This window comes from Limulus polyphemus, unplaced genomic scaffold, assembly GCF_000517525.1.
Source record: "Limulus polyphemus unplaced genomic scaffold, Limulus_polyphemus-2.1.2 Scaffold3337, whole genome shotgun sequence".
NCBI lineage: Eukaryota > Metazoa > Arthropoda > Merostomata > Xiphosura > Limulidae > Limulus > Limulus polyphemus.
The window spans coordinates 86,159-103,065 of NW_013668947.1; the positions used below are offsets into that span (position 1 = coordinate 86,159).

Below are 16,907 nucleotides of genomic sequence, written 5' to 3' on the forward strand. Positions count from 1 at the left end.
GAATGGTAATTTATAATCAGCCACAAGAACGTCGAATCTGAATCACTTGAAAAAAACACGGGGGTGCTTAACTTTTTTCCGGGTGTATATAACTAATGTTTGGAAGTATCCTATAGAACCTACTGACTCTCCTTTTTTATGCATCCTAACCTCTTCTAATCATGAATTATATAACTAATGTTTGGAAGTATCCTACAGAACCTACTGACTCTCCTTTTTTATGCATCCTAACCTCTTCTAATCATGAATTATATAACTAATGTTTGGAAGTATCCTACAGAACCTACTGACTCTCCTTTTTTATGTACCCTAACCTCTTCTAATCATGAATTATATAACTAATGTTTGGAAGTATCCTACAGAACCTACTGACTCTCCTTCCTTATGTACCCTAACCTCTTCTAATCATGAATTATATAACTAATGTTTGGAAGTATCCTACAGAACCTACTGACTCTCCTTTTTTATGCATCCTAGCTTCTTCTAATCATGAATCATACAACTATATTGGGTAATTTTGAAACAAAAACATTCTGCCTCTACTTCCTGGTACAAACATTCTGCCTCTACTTCTTGTACAAACATTATCATGGTCAAATGAACCATATTTACCTGTTTATTGTTTTAAATTCTATGCATTTTTTAATAATTATTAAAGAAAATGAAATAAAAAAATGTGTATATTTATGTTGAAGTACTCAAAAATAACCCCAAAATTTAAGAAGGTATGGAAGAAACCTTTTTTCTCCATATAATGTTGATAGATGTTGAGTTTTTGCTGTGTAAAATGTGTATTTGTAATTTTTCATTCTAGTTGCTAATATTTTAGAATTATGAAAATTATTATCAATTACAAAATTTAACTTAACTTTAAAAGAAATTTGTTTAATTTTTAATAAGATTTTTACTAAATTAATTTAGTTTCTTTTACTAACTATAAGTTACTTTTTGTTCTCGTAGTTTAACTGCACTGCTTCCTGTCCACCTGAGAAACCATTCAAGATTTTTGATGATAATATGGAAGATCCTTACTGCTCCTCAGATGACCCAGCAGCTGTAGGAGTACATGGAGTGTAAGAATAGTTTAATAAATATCTTTGTTTAAATACATTGTTTAGACAATAATTTTATACTCAAGCTTTCAGACCATTTGTTTCAACAGTTTTTGGATTAATAGATGAAGCTCATCAGGGTAATATGTGAGTAACTGAGGTAAATTCTGAGTTATAAAGTTTAACCCTGTGTGCATGGGTAAGGGTCGTAGTGTGCATGCCATGACATTTTACAGAGTTCCATTCAACATGATATTATGTATTTGTTGTTGGAGTTATCAACTATTTATTTCACCCTATATGGCTGATTGAATGACTGTTCATGGTAGAGGACGGTAAATAGCAAATACAGTATACAGGGATACTGAAAAAACAACAAGCTTGAGTTAGATTGATGTGGTCAGTCCACAGACACATCTTGAATACAAATAATTTTGTAAGACATCTGATTCTTTGTGTACATCAAACTTGTACATTTTACTAAAAGCTTGCCATATTTCATGTACATACATTTAGTAAATTTGGAAACATAGTTAACAACATGGCTTCTCCAATGTTGAATCTGTTCCATGCGTATTTAGTTAATCACTTTGCATCAGTTGATAATTCAAGGAAAAGTGTTTAACTCTCAGAATCTTATTTTCAATATATCTTACAGAGAAGAAAACCAAATAGGAGCAATACTTGGTGGTTCTATTGGCTGTGTTGTGCTACTGGGGATTTTTGTTGCGTTGGTCAGCTACCATTGGTTACAGCGAGCACGTACCAAGGAGAACACAGTTAAAATGACTATGGTATGAATATTTCTTTTCATATGAACTTGTAAGTTTGATTTCTTCAGATTAAAGACTACTTTAATTCCATGTTGCTTGCATTTTAACAGTTAAATGCATCATTGAGTTTTAATGAATTTATGCTAAGAAACATCACAGGTGAAGTTGAGTCTTTCTTGTGTACTTGTATTGCAGATATTTTATCCTAAAATGTGAGTTTTTGTTTTCGTTGTTTTACAGCGAATGAGCGGATTTGAAGACAACGAACCTCTGAAGCTTTCAAACATTAAACCAAATCTTGCCAAGCTGAGGATAGTGAAGGAAGCTGAACTAAGAAAAGGAGGGATTTTAGGATATGGGGCATTTGGAACAGTATACAAGGTACAATTCTTTTTGTACAACGTATCTGTAGAGCTGATCTTTTCTTGAAGGAACTTGATTATTTAGAAACATTAAAGACTTTCATGTTGTGATTATCTATATTTCTTCATAACAATGCTATTTAAGACATTACTGGAGAGGAGATCAAATTCTTAGTGGTCCAACCACCACTAGATCTGGGGAAACTCTTGAATTTTTATAAAGTGAAAATGTAATACTATGTGGTCTGGATTATAATGTATTTTTATAGCAGTCCCAGTAAAAGTGCAAACTGCTTCTTTATTTTCATGTTCTTTATTGTCACACATACACTTGGTTTCCCTGGTTCTTTAAAGTTTTAAGAATAGAATGAGAGAAAGTGAATCTTCACATGAAACTTAAAAGTTTTTAAAATTTACTAAAACACGTTTGCCAAAAAAAAATTAATTTTTAAACTTATTACTTTCTAACAAAATTTATTTTTCCCAGGGTGTTTGGGTTCCAGAAGGAGAAAATGTTAAGATTCCTGTGGCCATCAAAGTTTTGAGGGAAGGAACTGGACCATCAACAAACAAGGAATTTCTAGAGGTAAACATTGTTTTAGTTTGTAAAATATTTATTTGTTAAACTTGTCGGTTTTGTTTCTTACAATTGAAATTATAGAACTAAAGGCAAGACTTGTAGACCTCTGACAACATTATAGGTGTGTTCTTAAAAGCAGAAATCTTCTATGCTTGGAATATTGATATTTTTTTTCTTGAAATGAGTTTTCACGACTAATGTTAAGCCTTTGCTGATTTTTTTTCTAATTAAAATAAAAACCTAGTATTTTAACCCTCTCACTATGAGCATCCTTTTGTTTGCATGTCATGAGATTTTAGTGAGTTGCATTCAAAATTTAATTAAACTACTTTCTTATCAAGATGGTATACCAATAAATATGGCACAAAAACATAGTTGTTATCCATATTTTAATAGATTATAATTTTTGCTTCTTAATTTTATAAGGCAATATTTTAAAAAATCCTGAATTTCTCCTAGTATGAGAATTGTGACATTTTCCTCTAGGAAACTCTTCTTCTCTAATTTATTTACCACCCCTTCAAGAAGCATGAAATTTCAAGTAAATAACTCATTATAATGTTGTCATCATTCAGGCAAAGCATAATTTTTATAGTTTTCAATCTTATTTGGTTATGGAGCCATCAAATAGAAAATCAGACCCTTCTTGCCATGCCCATCTATCACATCATCTCTTTCAGAAATTGCCAATAGTAAACCAAGGTTTTACTTTACCAAATAATATTTTATAGAATATTTTTTGTCCTGAAAATTGTCAGTTTCACTTCCAGTTGAAGCTTTATTCTGTTGAGAAACACATCGATGAGTTTAGCTGAATTTCTAATGGTTTTTGGTCACATAGCTAGAAAGCCAGAAAAAATTGTGATAGTTATGGGACATATTCTGCTTTTTGTATGTTATTATTCTGTGTTCTTTGGAGCATTTCTTCATCAAATAAAAATAATAATTTTAGTGCAGTGGTATCATTAGTATTTAAAAAACAAAGACCCGGTTAAGTACTTATTTCTTGTTTTTGATGTGTATTCTTTATTTATTATTATAAAAGTAACTAAAATGTGAAAATTGGAAACTTTTTAGGGTAATTATGGTTAGATTAGGTAAAAATAATAATAAAATTTTTCACAAGATATGCTCACGAGCAGCTCCTGTGTAATGTAATTTAATAACATAATGCAAACTGCATACTTGCCAAGTGATTAATAACTTATAATGGTGCAAAGGGCAGTAAAACTTGGGCATAAATACATGTATACTGTTGTGAGTGTAAAGTTATTTAAGAGAAACATGTAGGTTCATGTAAAAATTGAAATTATTCTAGAAAAAAAAAGGTTAATTTTTGTTTTTTGTGATTATAAGGTTGGTCAAATTGACCAACCTTGTATAGAGTTAAAGTAGAAAAAATATCAGAATATAAAGTTTTACTGAAAGAAAACATTTTAAATTTATTTAGGATGTTTTAAGAGATTACACAAATGAAATTAAAAATCTTTGAGATGAAGAAAAATATTTTTAATCTTAATGTGGAAATCACTTTGCACTTGGACTAGTAAAAAAATATAATCTTTATTAAAAATACTTCATTAAAAAATTTTTGTATACAAAAGACTTGTAATGCTTATTTAAAGTCTGCCAAATTTTGTGAAAATACACATACTGTAATAAAAGTTGTAGTATGGAGACTATAAAGAGTACAAAATGGTTCTGAGATTAGTCAAATAGACTGACCTCGTTGTGAGGGATTTAATTGAATTAGTCTTGTATTGCAACATTTCTTAATTTTAGTGTTGTTTTCTCTCTAGGAAGATGGCATTATCCTGTTTGATATCAATTTAAGTTGTGATTGGTTACATTTCTATATAATATTAAGTACTGTTCATCTTGCAACAGATGTAATAAAACTGATTTTCTCTCCACTCCAGGAAGCATATATCATGGCTAGTGTTGATCATCCCAATCTGTTGAAGTTACTTGCTGTTTGCATGACATCACAGTTGATGCTGGTAACACAGCTAATGCCACTTGGTTGTCTTCTAGATTATGTGAGAAACAATAAGGATAAGATTGGTTCCAAGCCACTCCTAAACTGGTGTACACAGATTGCTCGAGTAAGTCACTGAAATAGATTTGTATTTTATAATTAGTAGAGCATGGTTAGTGAGCACCCCAGTGGCTTGATGTAAGTCTGTAGGTTTACAATGCTAAAAACCAGGTTTCGATACCAGTGATACGTATAGCACAGATAGATCATTATGTGGCTTTCTACTTAAAGTATGGTTAGCATTAAGAAACCTAAATTTATATATTTGTGAAGAACTTGGAATGATCCTGTGTTTGGTGTTGCTGTATTTACGATAATAATAAAACAGTACAAGTAGTTTACTGTGATACAATTTTGGGTGCAACTGTATAATGTCTATCCATTTTGCTGAAACAAAAGTGGAAAAGTATTTCAATAATCCAGCTAGGCCTGTTGATATTGTTTAATGTATTGTATTATGGTTTAGAAATTGTTTTTTGAATCTATTTCTTAACATTCTGTTGAAGCCTAATCTATTATCCAGCTAAGCCTATCATTGTAATTGTCAATTTGCATTTTGAGATTCAACAGATGATTATAATGTACAATAAGCAGGTTTCTTCAGGATTGTATCAATGGTATAGATGTTGTACGATTTCAGTGTGACACAGCTGGAAGGCAGTGTTTTCTGTCTACAGAGTACACCTCTCAGTGGTTTATCTTGGATATCCATGGTGGGCAGAGTATAGATAGCCTATAGTGTAGCTTTGTTCTTACCAACAAGAAACAAACAAGCCTACTGAGTACTAATAAAACAGATGTATTCACCCGAAATTAATATATTAACATGTGAGGAAATCTGTAATGATGTTAACTTATTTATATTGACACTAATTTGAAATAGAAAGTTTGATAATGCTTCTTTTCGTCTCTATCTAAGTAGATGATTTTTTTGTAAATATTCTTTTCTTCTTTGCTGTTGCGATACCTCCTCTTATATAGTCCAGTAATAAAGTTTAAACTATAAGGCCACATGTCATACTTTGGTGACATTTTTCTAAAATGTTAAAAAATATTTTATGGTATACTGTGAATAATTATTAGTTATTTTTGCTGTTGTTTTTGTAAAAAGTCCTTTACGTTGGCTGCGATTGAGGTTTTTATAATTTTTTGTGTTCATAGGCTATGGCGTACCTGGAAGAGAAGAGGATGGTTCATCGTGATCTTGCACTCAGGAATGTCTTGCGTACGTATTGTATGTTTTAAGTATAGTATTCAGGTGTTGGTATGTTACAGGAAATAATATCCTATCAAAAATGAATCAATTTCTTTATAATCTTTATACATTTTGCAATTTATACATGACTTTCGAGAGCAAGTGCTTACTGTAGACATGGCAACCACTTGCTTATCCACCTGAAAAAATGTATTGTAAAATAAAAATTGAAATACGTATTATGAAATTTTTAATACTTGTTTTAGTATACCAAATATGAAAAATATTTGTTATGATTGTTTTAAAAAAAAACATGTACAGGACTGGAAATAATTATGAAAACAGTAAGGAAAAAAAAAGGGTATCAAAGGTAATTATTACACGTACCACCCCTTTTTTATGTGAAAATAAATTGCACCAAAGTACAGCCAAATGTTAGTAGTTTACACTGTGATTGGGTGACATCCAACCAATCGGAAAGTGCCTAACGAGTATAAAACCTATAAAAGTACAGGCAGTCATACTAGGGCACAGTAGTAGTATTGTGAATTCAGTCATGGCTTCCAAGATGAAAATACTGTATGATGCGTATGAGAATTAAATTATTGGCTGGTAGAGGGTATTTCACATAAATTTGCAGCTAGACTCCATGTTTCAGTAAGAGCTGTATTCAAGAGGGTATGTGAAGCTGACACTGTTAATAACAGAAGTGGTTGAGGTAGAAAACCAAAACTCTCCTAAAGTAACGTTATTATTACAGGGGGTGGTTTTCAAGAGATAGATGACAGTCCAGTTCAGATCTTGTCAATGACCCTGTTATAAATACTGGTGTGAAAACTCCCCCAAGAACAAAAAGATTCACATTGGTATGAAATGGATGTGTAGCTTCTTAAATCCCACTGCTGAGAAGAGACAAAACCACATTTTTGAAATGTGAATTAGCAAAGCTGGAGATTAGTGCTCTTTACCTGTTAATCCTAATTCAGATTGGTAGCTTGTTTGAGACAGAAAACAGTGGTATCGTAGTCAATGTAGAGTATCTACAGTGAAGCTTAGGGGGAGGATAAGTAGATGTGGGGCTACACATCAACCAGTGGTGATAGTGATCCACAAAGAATTTATGGCACCTTGAATTCTGATGATTACAGTCAGATTCTGATCAATAATCTCAGAAACATGACTCACTGAGCAGGAATTCAGCAAGATAGTGATCCCAAACATAAAGCAAACTAGGTGAAATGATATTTTGATTATAAGGAGGTCAATGGAACACGCACAAGTATGGTTTGACCTGCACACAGTCCAGATATGAATATTCTTAACTGTATAGGCTTATATAAAAACATAAAAGGTCAAAAGGGAATCGGACAACTTCTTTGAATTGTGGGGAGTAATGCAAGAAGTTGGAAATAATATTTCATAATCGTACATTGATACACTGTATGTCATCATTAAAAACATGGTATGATGTTCTGTTTAAAGCAAAAAGAATCGCATATAAGATATACACAAGTTCATTATACAAGATATTAATTTTTTTTTATATTTTCTGCACATTGTTTGTACCATTAGTGAATTCACCATCTTGTTGTCTTTACTCATTATTTATGACTTCTGTATGTGTATCGATTGTGTGGTTCTATAATTTCAATATCCGAAATATGTCAATGTGACAACATTCCAGCATTAACATAACTTTACCTTATTCACTTTGAAGTATTTTGCGATAAATTATTTTCCAACCTTTTTTTTTCTATAGACTTGATTCTAATTTTTGTAAATTTATCTTGGACCTGCATAATAACAGACTATGTTTTGAGTTATTATGATATAGTAGTCTGAACACTACCTTGACAGTATTGTTTCTAACAGGGTTATCAAACTTGGATGTGAACCTTTTTATTTCAGTCCAAAGTGTTAAAGGTATTGGTAGCTAGTAAGTTCCAAAACCGAAAAAAAAAAATTATAACAGATTTTATAAATACAAGTAAGAAAGCATGATGTATTTTTTTGTTATTAACTTGTTTGCTTTTACATTAAAGATAAATATTCAACATCATAACAAAATTGTTCTCCTCTAGTGCAAACTCCAGGCTGTGTTAAAATAACAGACTTCGGATTGGCAAAACTATTGGATATTAATGAAGAAGAATACAAAGCTGCAGGAGGGAAAGTATGTGAATCAAATTCATGAAAATTATTTGTTGAAATATACTTGGCAGTAATAAAGTTGGAGTACCATTTTTTTTAGTGCAAATTAAAGCTGATGTAAATATTCATTGATAACTTTTGACCAAAGTAAACTAACTATATAGATCAGAATTAAAAAAATAAAAGTAAATATCGTAAGTCAATACGCAATCAAACATTGAAACATAAATTTGTTACTTTTGCTACTAGTGACACTTTCAACTAGATGAGGTCTGACCAGTTTAGGAGATTCCTAAATCAATATACTAAGTTGATTATGCAAAATAATCTTTATAAGTGAGAAAAATAATAATCGTTAATACAAATTTTAATCATTATAACTGGTAATATTAATGAGGCTCATGTTAAAGAAAAATAGACCATGTCAGTACTTACTTAAAATTATTTTGAGAATTTTTTATTTTTTTTATATTAATCATCATTTTAACATTATTTACTGTGTATTTAAATTTTTTATATGTCTTGAGATATAGTTAGTTCTTTTAACATTTTTAATCTTTTTATTAATTTGTTTTGACTTTTGTAATGATTTTCAATAATTTATTTGTCTTTCTAATCACTTGCATTTATTTGTCTTAGTATGATCAGTCATTTTTAAAACCTTTACCTTGATATTTATTGTTTTTGTTTCATCTGTTTTAATTCTTTATCCTGATACTTGGTATGTTTTTTATTATTTTTGTAATCTATTTGTCTTGACATCTGTCATTTTTTTTGCTGTTCATTATCATCTTGGTTACTGTAGTTTATTTGATCTTTGTTGATCTTTTCAGATGCCCATAAAGTGGCTAGCTTTAGAATGTATCCAGCACAGAATATTTACCCACAAAAGTGATGTCTGGGCATTTGGTAAGCATTACTACCATTGATTTTTAAACTTAATTCATGTAACTGTGACTAACTTAGTTTTGGTTTTAAGGTAAAAAAAAAAAAAAAGTAATCTTTTATAGGTTGTAGAATATTTAGACACCTAATAACTTTAGAGGGGTGTTAAAACTTTTAAAACTTCGCAACATACTTAAAATACATATAATGGAGTAAATTAAACAGGTAATGTTGTAGGCCTAAATATATACAGGTAAAATAATGGAGAAAATTTAAAATGGTAATATAGTAGGCCTAGGTATATACAGTTCATATAATGGACAGGTTTCAATTCACGTGGTCATTTTTCTAACCATTTGCGTTAATGATAGCATGAAAACTAAACCATTTCCTCATTTATGACCAGATAAATGGGATCTCCACTGGGTTCAACGATAGCCAATAGTTTTATATGCTCTCATATACTGAAGTAAGTTAAATTGGTAATGTATTAGGCCTAGATATATAGAGCTTTTTTATATGCTTATATAGTGTATACATTGAATATATCTGTTATAATTATTGTTTTATTTTATAATTAGCTGAAGTACCCGTCCCCTGGACGGAAGTTATTTAAATTCATAATTAATGAAAGGTTATCTTGGAACATGAAAAGCTGCTTCCCTTATATGTCATTGTAAAAAAAAAACGCTCATAAAAAATGCAAACCGGAACTTTGCATGTATCTCTGCATGGACCCAACAAACCTTCATGCTAAATTTGGTGAAGGTCCATCAGAAGAGGCGAAGTAGTGGTAAAAAAACGCTCATAAAAACTGCAAAACACAATATACAAAACTGAAAATTTGTATGTGCCCCCGCATGGACCTAATGAACCTCCATACCAATTTTGATGAAGACTGATCCGCACTCTGCGAAGTAGCTACATGGACATACAACAGACAACAGGCAGTACTATTATATTTATATAGATAAACACATGGTGTCTAAATGTTCTACTTCGTCATTTTTTAAGTGTTCCAAAATCCGACATTACTTTCTTGACGACCTAATAGAATTTTCAATAGTAGCTCTAGTTAATATTTAAAAACAACTGCTAGTAAACATTTCAAATACACTAATGTTGTATATAACAATCGTTAACAGTAATTCTAGTCTATACTCAGTAACATTAGCTTTAGCGAACATTCAATAACAATGTGATTTTGAAAAATCAGTGACATTATATTTGTGATTAACAACCATTGAAGTAAATCTGTAACAACCATTGAAGTAAATCGAATGTTTATTCAATGATATTTTAGTGAATATCCAACAGTTATAGTGATTAGCAAACGTTGACAGTAGTTTTAATGTCCTTTCAGTGGTATTTGCCTTACTGAACAATTCATAACAATATTGTTATGATTATCCTATTGTTGACAGTATTTTTGTGACAGAAATCAGTGGTATTATTTATGGTGAACGTTCAATGACAGAAATGTTGCGTAATGAGAACAATAGTTCTGGTGCATATTCAACTGCCAGTAGCTTTAATAAACATTGAAGAACAATACTGCTAGTGAACAATTAATGAATGCATTATTACTATAAACAACTGTTGAACAATTGTGATGAATATTCTGACAATAGCTATAGTGAAAATGTTAGCAACTATAGCAATTCCTACAGTGAATAGTATATGGTAAAAAGTTCTGGTTAACGTAGTTATTGTGAACAACTCGTGACACGTTTTCTTCTGATGAACATTTAATAATCATATTGTCACAGAGAATAATCTTTGACAGTATTATTTTGCTAAGTTATTTGTGACCGTAGATTGGTTTACTTAATCAAATTTATATAAACAAATATCCAGCGGTAACATTATTTGATGGTGCTTCGAAAAAGTTTAGAATGATTTTTATGGTAATAAGTGCTTTTGTCAAATAACCGATCAGTTAGGCCGAACAATATCCAATAATACAATTCTGTAGAGCACTGAGTTATCAGTTCTATTCTCATGAGTTTTACATGATAGTACAGTTGCAGCATGTGGTACAGAACCAAAACCAGATTCGTGACTTTAGTTTCCAACGCCCGTTATCCTTGTAATGCAAGAAATACGACATACTGACTATAACTGACTGTATGAGTGTTTCATGTTATGACGTGTTAGATGTGGCATAGTGATGAAGCTGTTGTTAAGGTAGTAACGTAGGATGTAAATACTGTTTTATTCTTAAAACGTGAGGTAAAAGTTTGAGTAAATTATATGGAGTTTTCATTAGCATCGTCTTCAAAATGTATTCGTTAAATAATGAACAGTTAGGAAGTTTTAAAACAGCCTCCAAATAAACCTTTCACAAAACACGTATATTTAGTATTTATAAGTAATATATATTTTTCAAACTACCTTACACCTTATAAGATACTTATGTGAAGCCAAGATACCAATATATATCGTCTCCTTATAATTTTGGATCTGTGACTGCCTAACTTGCGCTGCCTGTTCAACCTTCAACGAATCAGAACATTATGATAAACAGAATAGGTTAAAAAAGAGGCGTACTCATACATTTTTTTACTTCTATGAAGTTGTTTTATGAGAGTTTGAGTTTAAAGAAAACTATAAAAACATCAAGGTTTAATTTGTTTTCTCTAAAAAGTGATAGGTTGAAAGGCAACCACGAACAAATCGACCACTAGAGGGCACTAATATATCTCAGGTGACGACTAGCTCTAAAGTCCAATTGATGAACATGTACCCTGAAAACTCCCACATACCCTTCCGACATGCAATTGCTATAGTTACGACCACCCTGTTATTTTGGGGCTCTTAGAGTTGTAATCTGTCTGCTTTCAGAATTGTTTCTACTCCAGTTCCAGATTTATGTTCTGAGACATTCTGAACGCTATGACGTGTTTCCTGAGCTTAAATTTCCGTTTTCCTTTTCTATAATGGGTGATGCTTCAATTTAAGTGTTTTCTGTTGTTTGTGTTCCAACTTTGAAAGCTTGCTACAAGAAATGATGATAAATCTGTATGTAATATAGTTGTGTAGAAGTGTATGTGGATTATGTGCAAGTTTTGGTTTCCGAAAGCAGCTTGATATAGCCCGTGAATCATATTAAGAACATCTCAAGTGTTTTAATAACAGTGGTGCTGTAAGTGTATCAACGTGTTTTATTCGCCGCATTAATTATTACAACATATACAATGAATAATTTAATGTTTTTTTATTATTTAAATGTTCTCTATCAGCCGTCTTTCTTGGCTCTGACACGTGTCTTACTCTCTTTTTCTTAATCTCGTGACCAGCCTACTTATACTTATTTCCCTCAATCTTTTCATCTGTGTATTTTACAGCCTACCTGTTGATCAAGACACTTACCTGTATGACGCCATCTATATTGAACAAGCCCGCTAAAAAAAGAATGCATCAACTGACTTTGCTTAACTAGATATTAGGATCATGGAGGAGCTCCAGCAAAGCCATTTATTGTTTTCTGAGAATCTGTAATTGTTAATCCACATTCAATGTAGAAATATGACACTGTATTTACGATTGGTTCCTTTAAAAATGCGTGCTCAGAAATAAAACCATACTTTGTGTTAGTTAGGCTGAGGCTGGTACGAAGTGCTAATATTTGAGTTGTATTCCTGTAAGTATAAACTGTTTATGTAGACAGCATCGACACGCACGTACGCAGGGGGGTGTGTGTTCAAGGGGGTTCATCCGAACCCATAATTTTTATGATAACAAATATGCTTATACGGTTATAGCGCAGCTGCTTATGGTATTTAAGATTCTCTACATAGTCTACATTCTTCTGGTGAAGAAGCATTAGCATGTTGTAGCTTGAAATAGTCGCATGTCCTCAGACCCTCGTTGCATTAGCATCCTGATTGTGCTTAGCACAATATGTGTTGAGTTTGATCTCACAAATTAGAATCTCCCTTTCAAACGTTCTGCCTACAGGCCTGATCAAGAAACAATTTCCCTCCTAATATCTATAGCCTAAACGTGGAAAATTAGTTAAATAATTATAAGAATGATATGGAAGTTTTAAATACAACTTTCTTAAGCTCTTTTTTAAAGTTTTACTGAGTAGTCCTGGGGGTTTATTCTCACAGAATTCATAATTTTAGAATGTAGATAATTCAGCTTGTTTTAACATTTTTGAGGGTGAGAGTATTGTTGTATCCTCAAGAAAAAGAATACAGATTTACAAAACTATAAATTTAGGTCACGAAAAACAAAAAGAATAAAGGAAGCCTTGTAGAAGGGTAAAAATATGTATGGTATTCATGACACCAGACACCGGAAGTAATCTTTTCAAATAAGAAGTTGCCCTGTTGAGCCAGAAATGTACAGGCACCCTAAAAAATTGTTTATAGGCTCTTAACTTGTATTTGATATGTAATATGCATGCGTATTTCTGTGGCTTGTTTGTAAAATGTACTCTAGTGTGTGTAGAAAAAGGAAATAGCTCTTTAAAGAAAGCTTTATCTCTGGTGGGTGGGGGAAAATTAGGTAGTTATTTATTTTGTATGTGTATCATATACTTTTAACATACATTTTTACTTGTACGGGTGCGATGACCCTACGGTTTTATGCTCTGTTGTAATACGTCTACTTTGTAAACACTATTCGGGTTCTCAGCTGGTAACGTTTTCTATCGGGGATGGCTACTAATTAAATAAAAATACTAATTTAGATGCAGATCTGATATTGTGTCACTAATGCATATATATATATATATATACTGCAATCATTATGCGTGTATGCATACCAGTAAGAAACTGCATAGAAATATTTCAAAAACCGCCGAGCGCTGTCTCTAAACAGAAAACGTAAACTTCATAAATTTATGAGCTTTATCAAGCAGTAAATGTAAAAAACACATTTATGACTTTAATTATGGTTAGTGAAAATGGGCACTTCTAAAGCTCGTTTACATTACTAATACGCATAAAACATATTTCATAAACTTATTATAATTATCAGTGATGATACAGATTTTAAAAATATATTGTAATTACAGATGGTTTAGTACGTTATATTACAACGAATTTGGAACTTTGCCATGTCGTCACATCTATTTTCAAAATAACCATGCAACATAACTTCAATTGCAAAAGACTCATGTCTAAGCCACGCCATTCCTTCCTGCACGCTTTCCATAATCCATCTATTGTACGGAGACGATGATTTCTCAACGCTCGTTTCAGCAGTCCTATCGCACAAAAATGTATAGGCACTGCGATGGTGACTTAACTGGTATGTCTTCATATGGAATAGCGTGAATACCCGTTTCTCCAGGTATGCAACGGTGAACGGATATAGTTTAAATAATTATGTGAACAGACTACAAGTAGCTACTGTTCAGGAATATATGGGTGGGAATATGTTATGGTTAATGTTCCGGGTTATAGAATATCCAAAGTTCGATCCATAATATGCCATAGGACATATACTGCACCTATAGTTGTAGGGGCTTTATTATATTAGAGACAATCCCGCTATTCTGTTATGAGTAACTGTGTAACGGGTACTGCTAACTGATCAGCAGGTGTAAATCAGAAATGGCTATGATGGAACACAGGCCATTTAGCCCATGTTTTGCATAAGGTGTCTTTCAGGTTGAAATACTAAATAGTAAGATCGAAAAACAAAGCAGAAGTAAGATATTCATTAAATAAAAATAAAAAACATACTTAAAAAAAAACTACACAAAACGAATATCTATATCACCCCTGATGTTTCCTATACTAATGCTCACGCTTACAAAACAAAACAGAAAGCCCAAAATATTTTCAACAATATAACTGGTTTTAATCTTAAGTTTGGTATAAAAAACTCTCTGGAGCTCGTAGAAAAAATGTAGAGATACTAAATAACGCCAAAATTGTTTCTTTTGGTGTTCGTAGTCTGTTCATCAGTATACGTGTTAGTGAATGTAAACAAATTGTTAGTGATGTATTGGATATAAAAATATACCCTGTTCGAGCCCAGGAATTAACAACAATTCTTCTTAATTATTTATACCTGTTATTTTATTTTAATTAAGATTTTAAAAAACACTACACTTATAAGGTACTTTAGCTCCAAACATCACCATGGAATTTATATTTTTCATTTTTTTTAAACCTTACAGAAGAGTTAGACAATATCCATATCCAGAAAGAAATCTGTAAGTTATTTATAATACCACCAAAGTACACGAAAGAACATTATTAAGTGATATTATTCGAGTATCATATGGGAATGCTAGATTGTTCCAAGTATTATTTCAGGTTTGGACAAATTTCTGACAAAATCTACAGTTTAGATAATGAAAATCACGTGTACACATCATATTATTTGAAAATATAACTTCTCATATAAGAACTGTAGTTGTGAAGAGCAAATTATAGGAGTCCTTCTGTTTAGAAATCAAGGAAAGATGCTCTTTAAAGGTAAGGGAAGAAAAACTGTATATTGTTCAGAAACTAATTGTGACTGTAATAACTTTCTTATTAAAACATGTGTGTTTAGATTAAACACTTGATGAAATCTTTCTTTCTACAAGAAGAGAGTTTGTTGTTAAACACGAAGCTACACAATGGGCTACCTGTGTTGTGCCTACTATCGAAAAAACCCGGTTTTTAGCGTTATAAGCCTTCAGACTTACCGCCGAGCCACGGTGAGGCACAAGACGAGAGGGAAGTAGAATAAAAATTTAGTGTTTCCTTCTTTGTTGAATCTGCTGAAAGAAACAATGTACAAGTATGACAAAAAAAAAACAACAGGAAACATGTTTATTTTATTCACAGCTTTGATAATGAAATAAACTAAACTTTGTAGCAATTATACTTAACTAAATAACAAGTATATATACGGTTAACTTTAGTTGTTTTGAAACGTCTTTCATAAGGAAAATAGCTAAAATACTGTTTTTAACAAACTGAAACTTGTAAGAAATAATACTTGTATATTGTTTAATTCTTATTGAAAACTTTGTGGTTGTTATTCAATAATTCTACTACAAGAATGCATTTTTGAACGAGATTGATTATGAATCTAAGTTTCAATGGACAGCAACTGCCTTTCGTCTTCAGGCGGAAGACTTTCGAAACGTCGTCCTCTACATTTGTAGGTTTCTACAACAGGCAGTTGCTGTCCATTGAAACTTAGATTCATTATGAATACTCTGCCTAAACTTCCTCATTTTTTTTAGGTGTCTAATTGTCCAGTTACCACTATCGATCTAGCAGTGTTAATGACGGCTGATGTTTCTCAAAACTGCACTATACAGTTGGCAATGTTGTGTTATTTAATGTGAAGTAGTACTTTTCATGGTCAGTTAATGTTCATCAAGTTTCTATAAATGTACGTTTACGCAATCAAAACTAAAAATCATTTGACCCAACTTGAAACCCTATTTTCGCTTCACAAAGCATCTAACAAAACATTTTGCAGGTCGATATTTCAACATCTCGTGTCATATCACAGAATCCTCATAAACACATACACTGATTTGTTTGTAGTTAAGAACAAAGCTGCACAATGGGCTATCTGCCCACCACGGGTATCGAAACCAGGTTTCTAGCGTTGTAAGTCCGTAGACATACCACTGTGCCGCCTTGACAACAATGAAGCAAACCAATCTTTATTTTGAAAAAGCCATAAAGAACTGAATGAGGAATGTAATGTTATAAAATATAATAGGTTTGATACTAATGTTTCATCATAATCAACTTTAAAATTAAGTATATTTTCAATAATATTTAGTGTTTGGTTGGTTGTTTGTAGTTAAGCACAAAGCTACACAGAGGGCTATCTGTGATCTGCCCACCACGGGTATCGAAACCCTGTTTCTAACGTTGTAAGTTCACAGACTTTCCACT

At 31.8% G+C, this 16,907-nt stretch overlaps 1 protein-coding gene across 2 annotated transcripts in view; it reads left to right on the forward strand.

Annotated features, from left to right (window-relative positions):
• The window catches only part of LOC106469174 (epidermal growth factor receptor-like), a 51,329-nt gene that overhangs the window by 28,961 nt on the left and 5,461 nt on the right, over positions 1-16,907 (forward strand). For both annotated transcript variants that reach the window (XM_022397610.1, XM_022397609.1), the window contains exons 17-24: positions 961-1,073; positions 1,711-1,846; positions 2,066-2,206; positions 2,675-2,773; positions 4,687-4,872; positions 5,967-6,030; positions 8,082-8,173; positions 8,985-9,060. In XM_022397610.1, the coding sequence (XP_022253318.1) occupies positions 961-1,073; positions 1,711-1,846; positions 2,066-2,206; positions 2,675-2,773; positions 4,687-4,872; positions 5,967-6,030; positions 8,082-8,173; positions 8,985-9,060 (907 nt within the window). The remainder of the gene's footprint in view (positions 1-960; positions 1,074-1,710; positions 1,847-2,065; positions 2,207-2,674; positions 2,774-4,686; positions 4,873-5,966; positions 6,031-8,081; positions 8,174-8,984; positions 9,061-16,907) is intronic.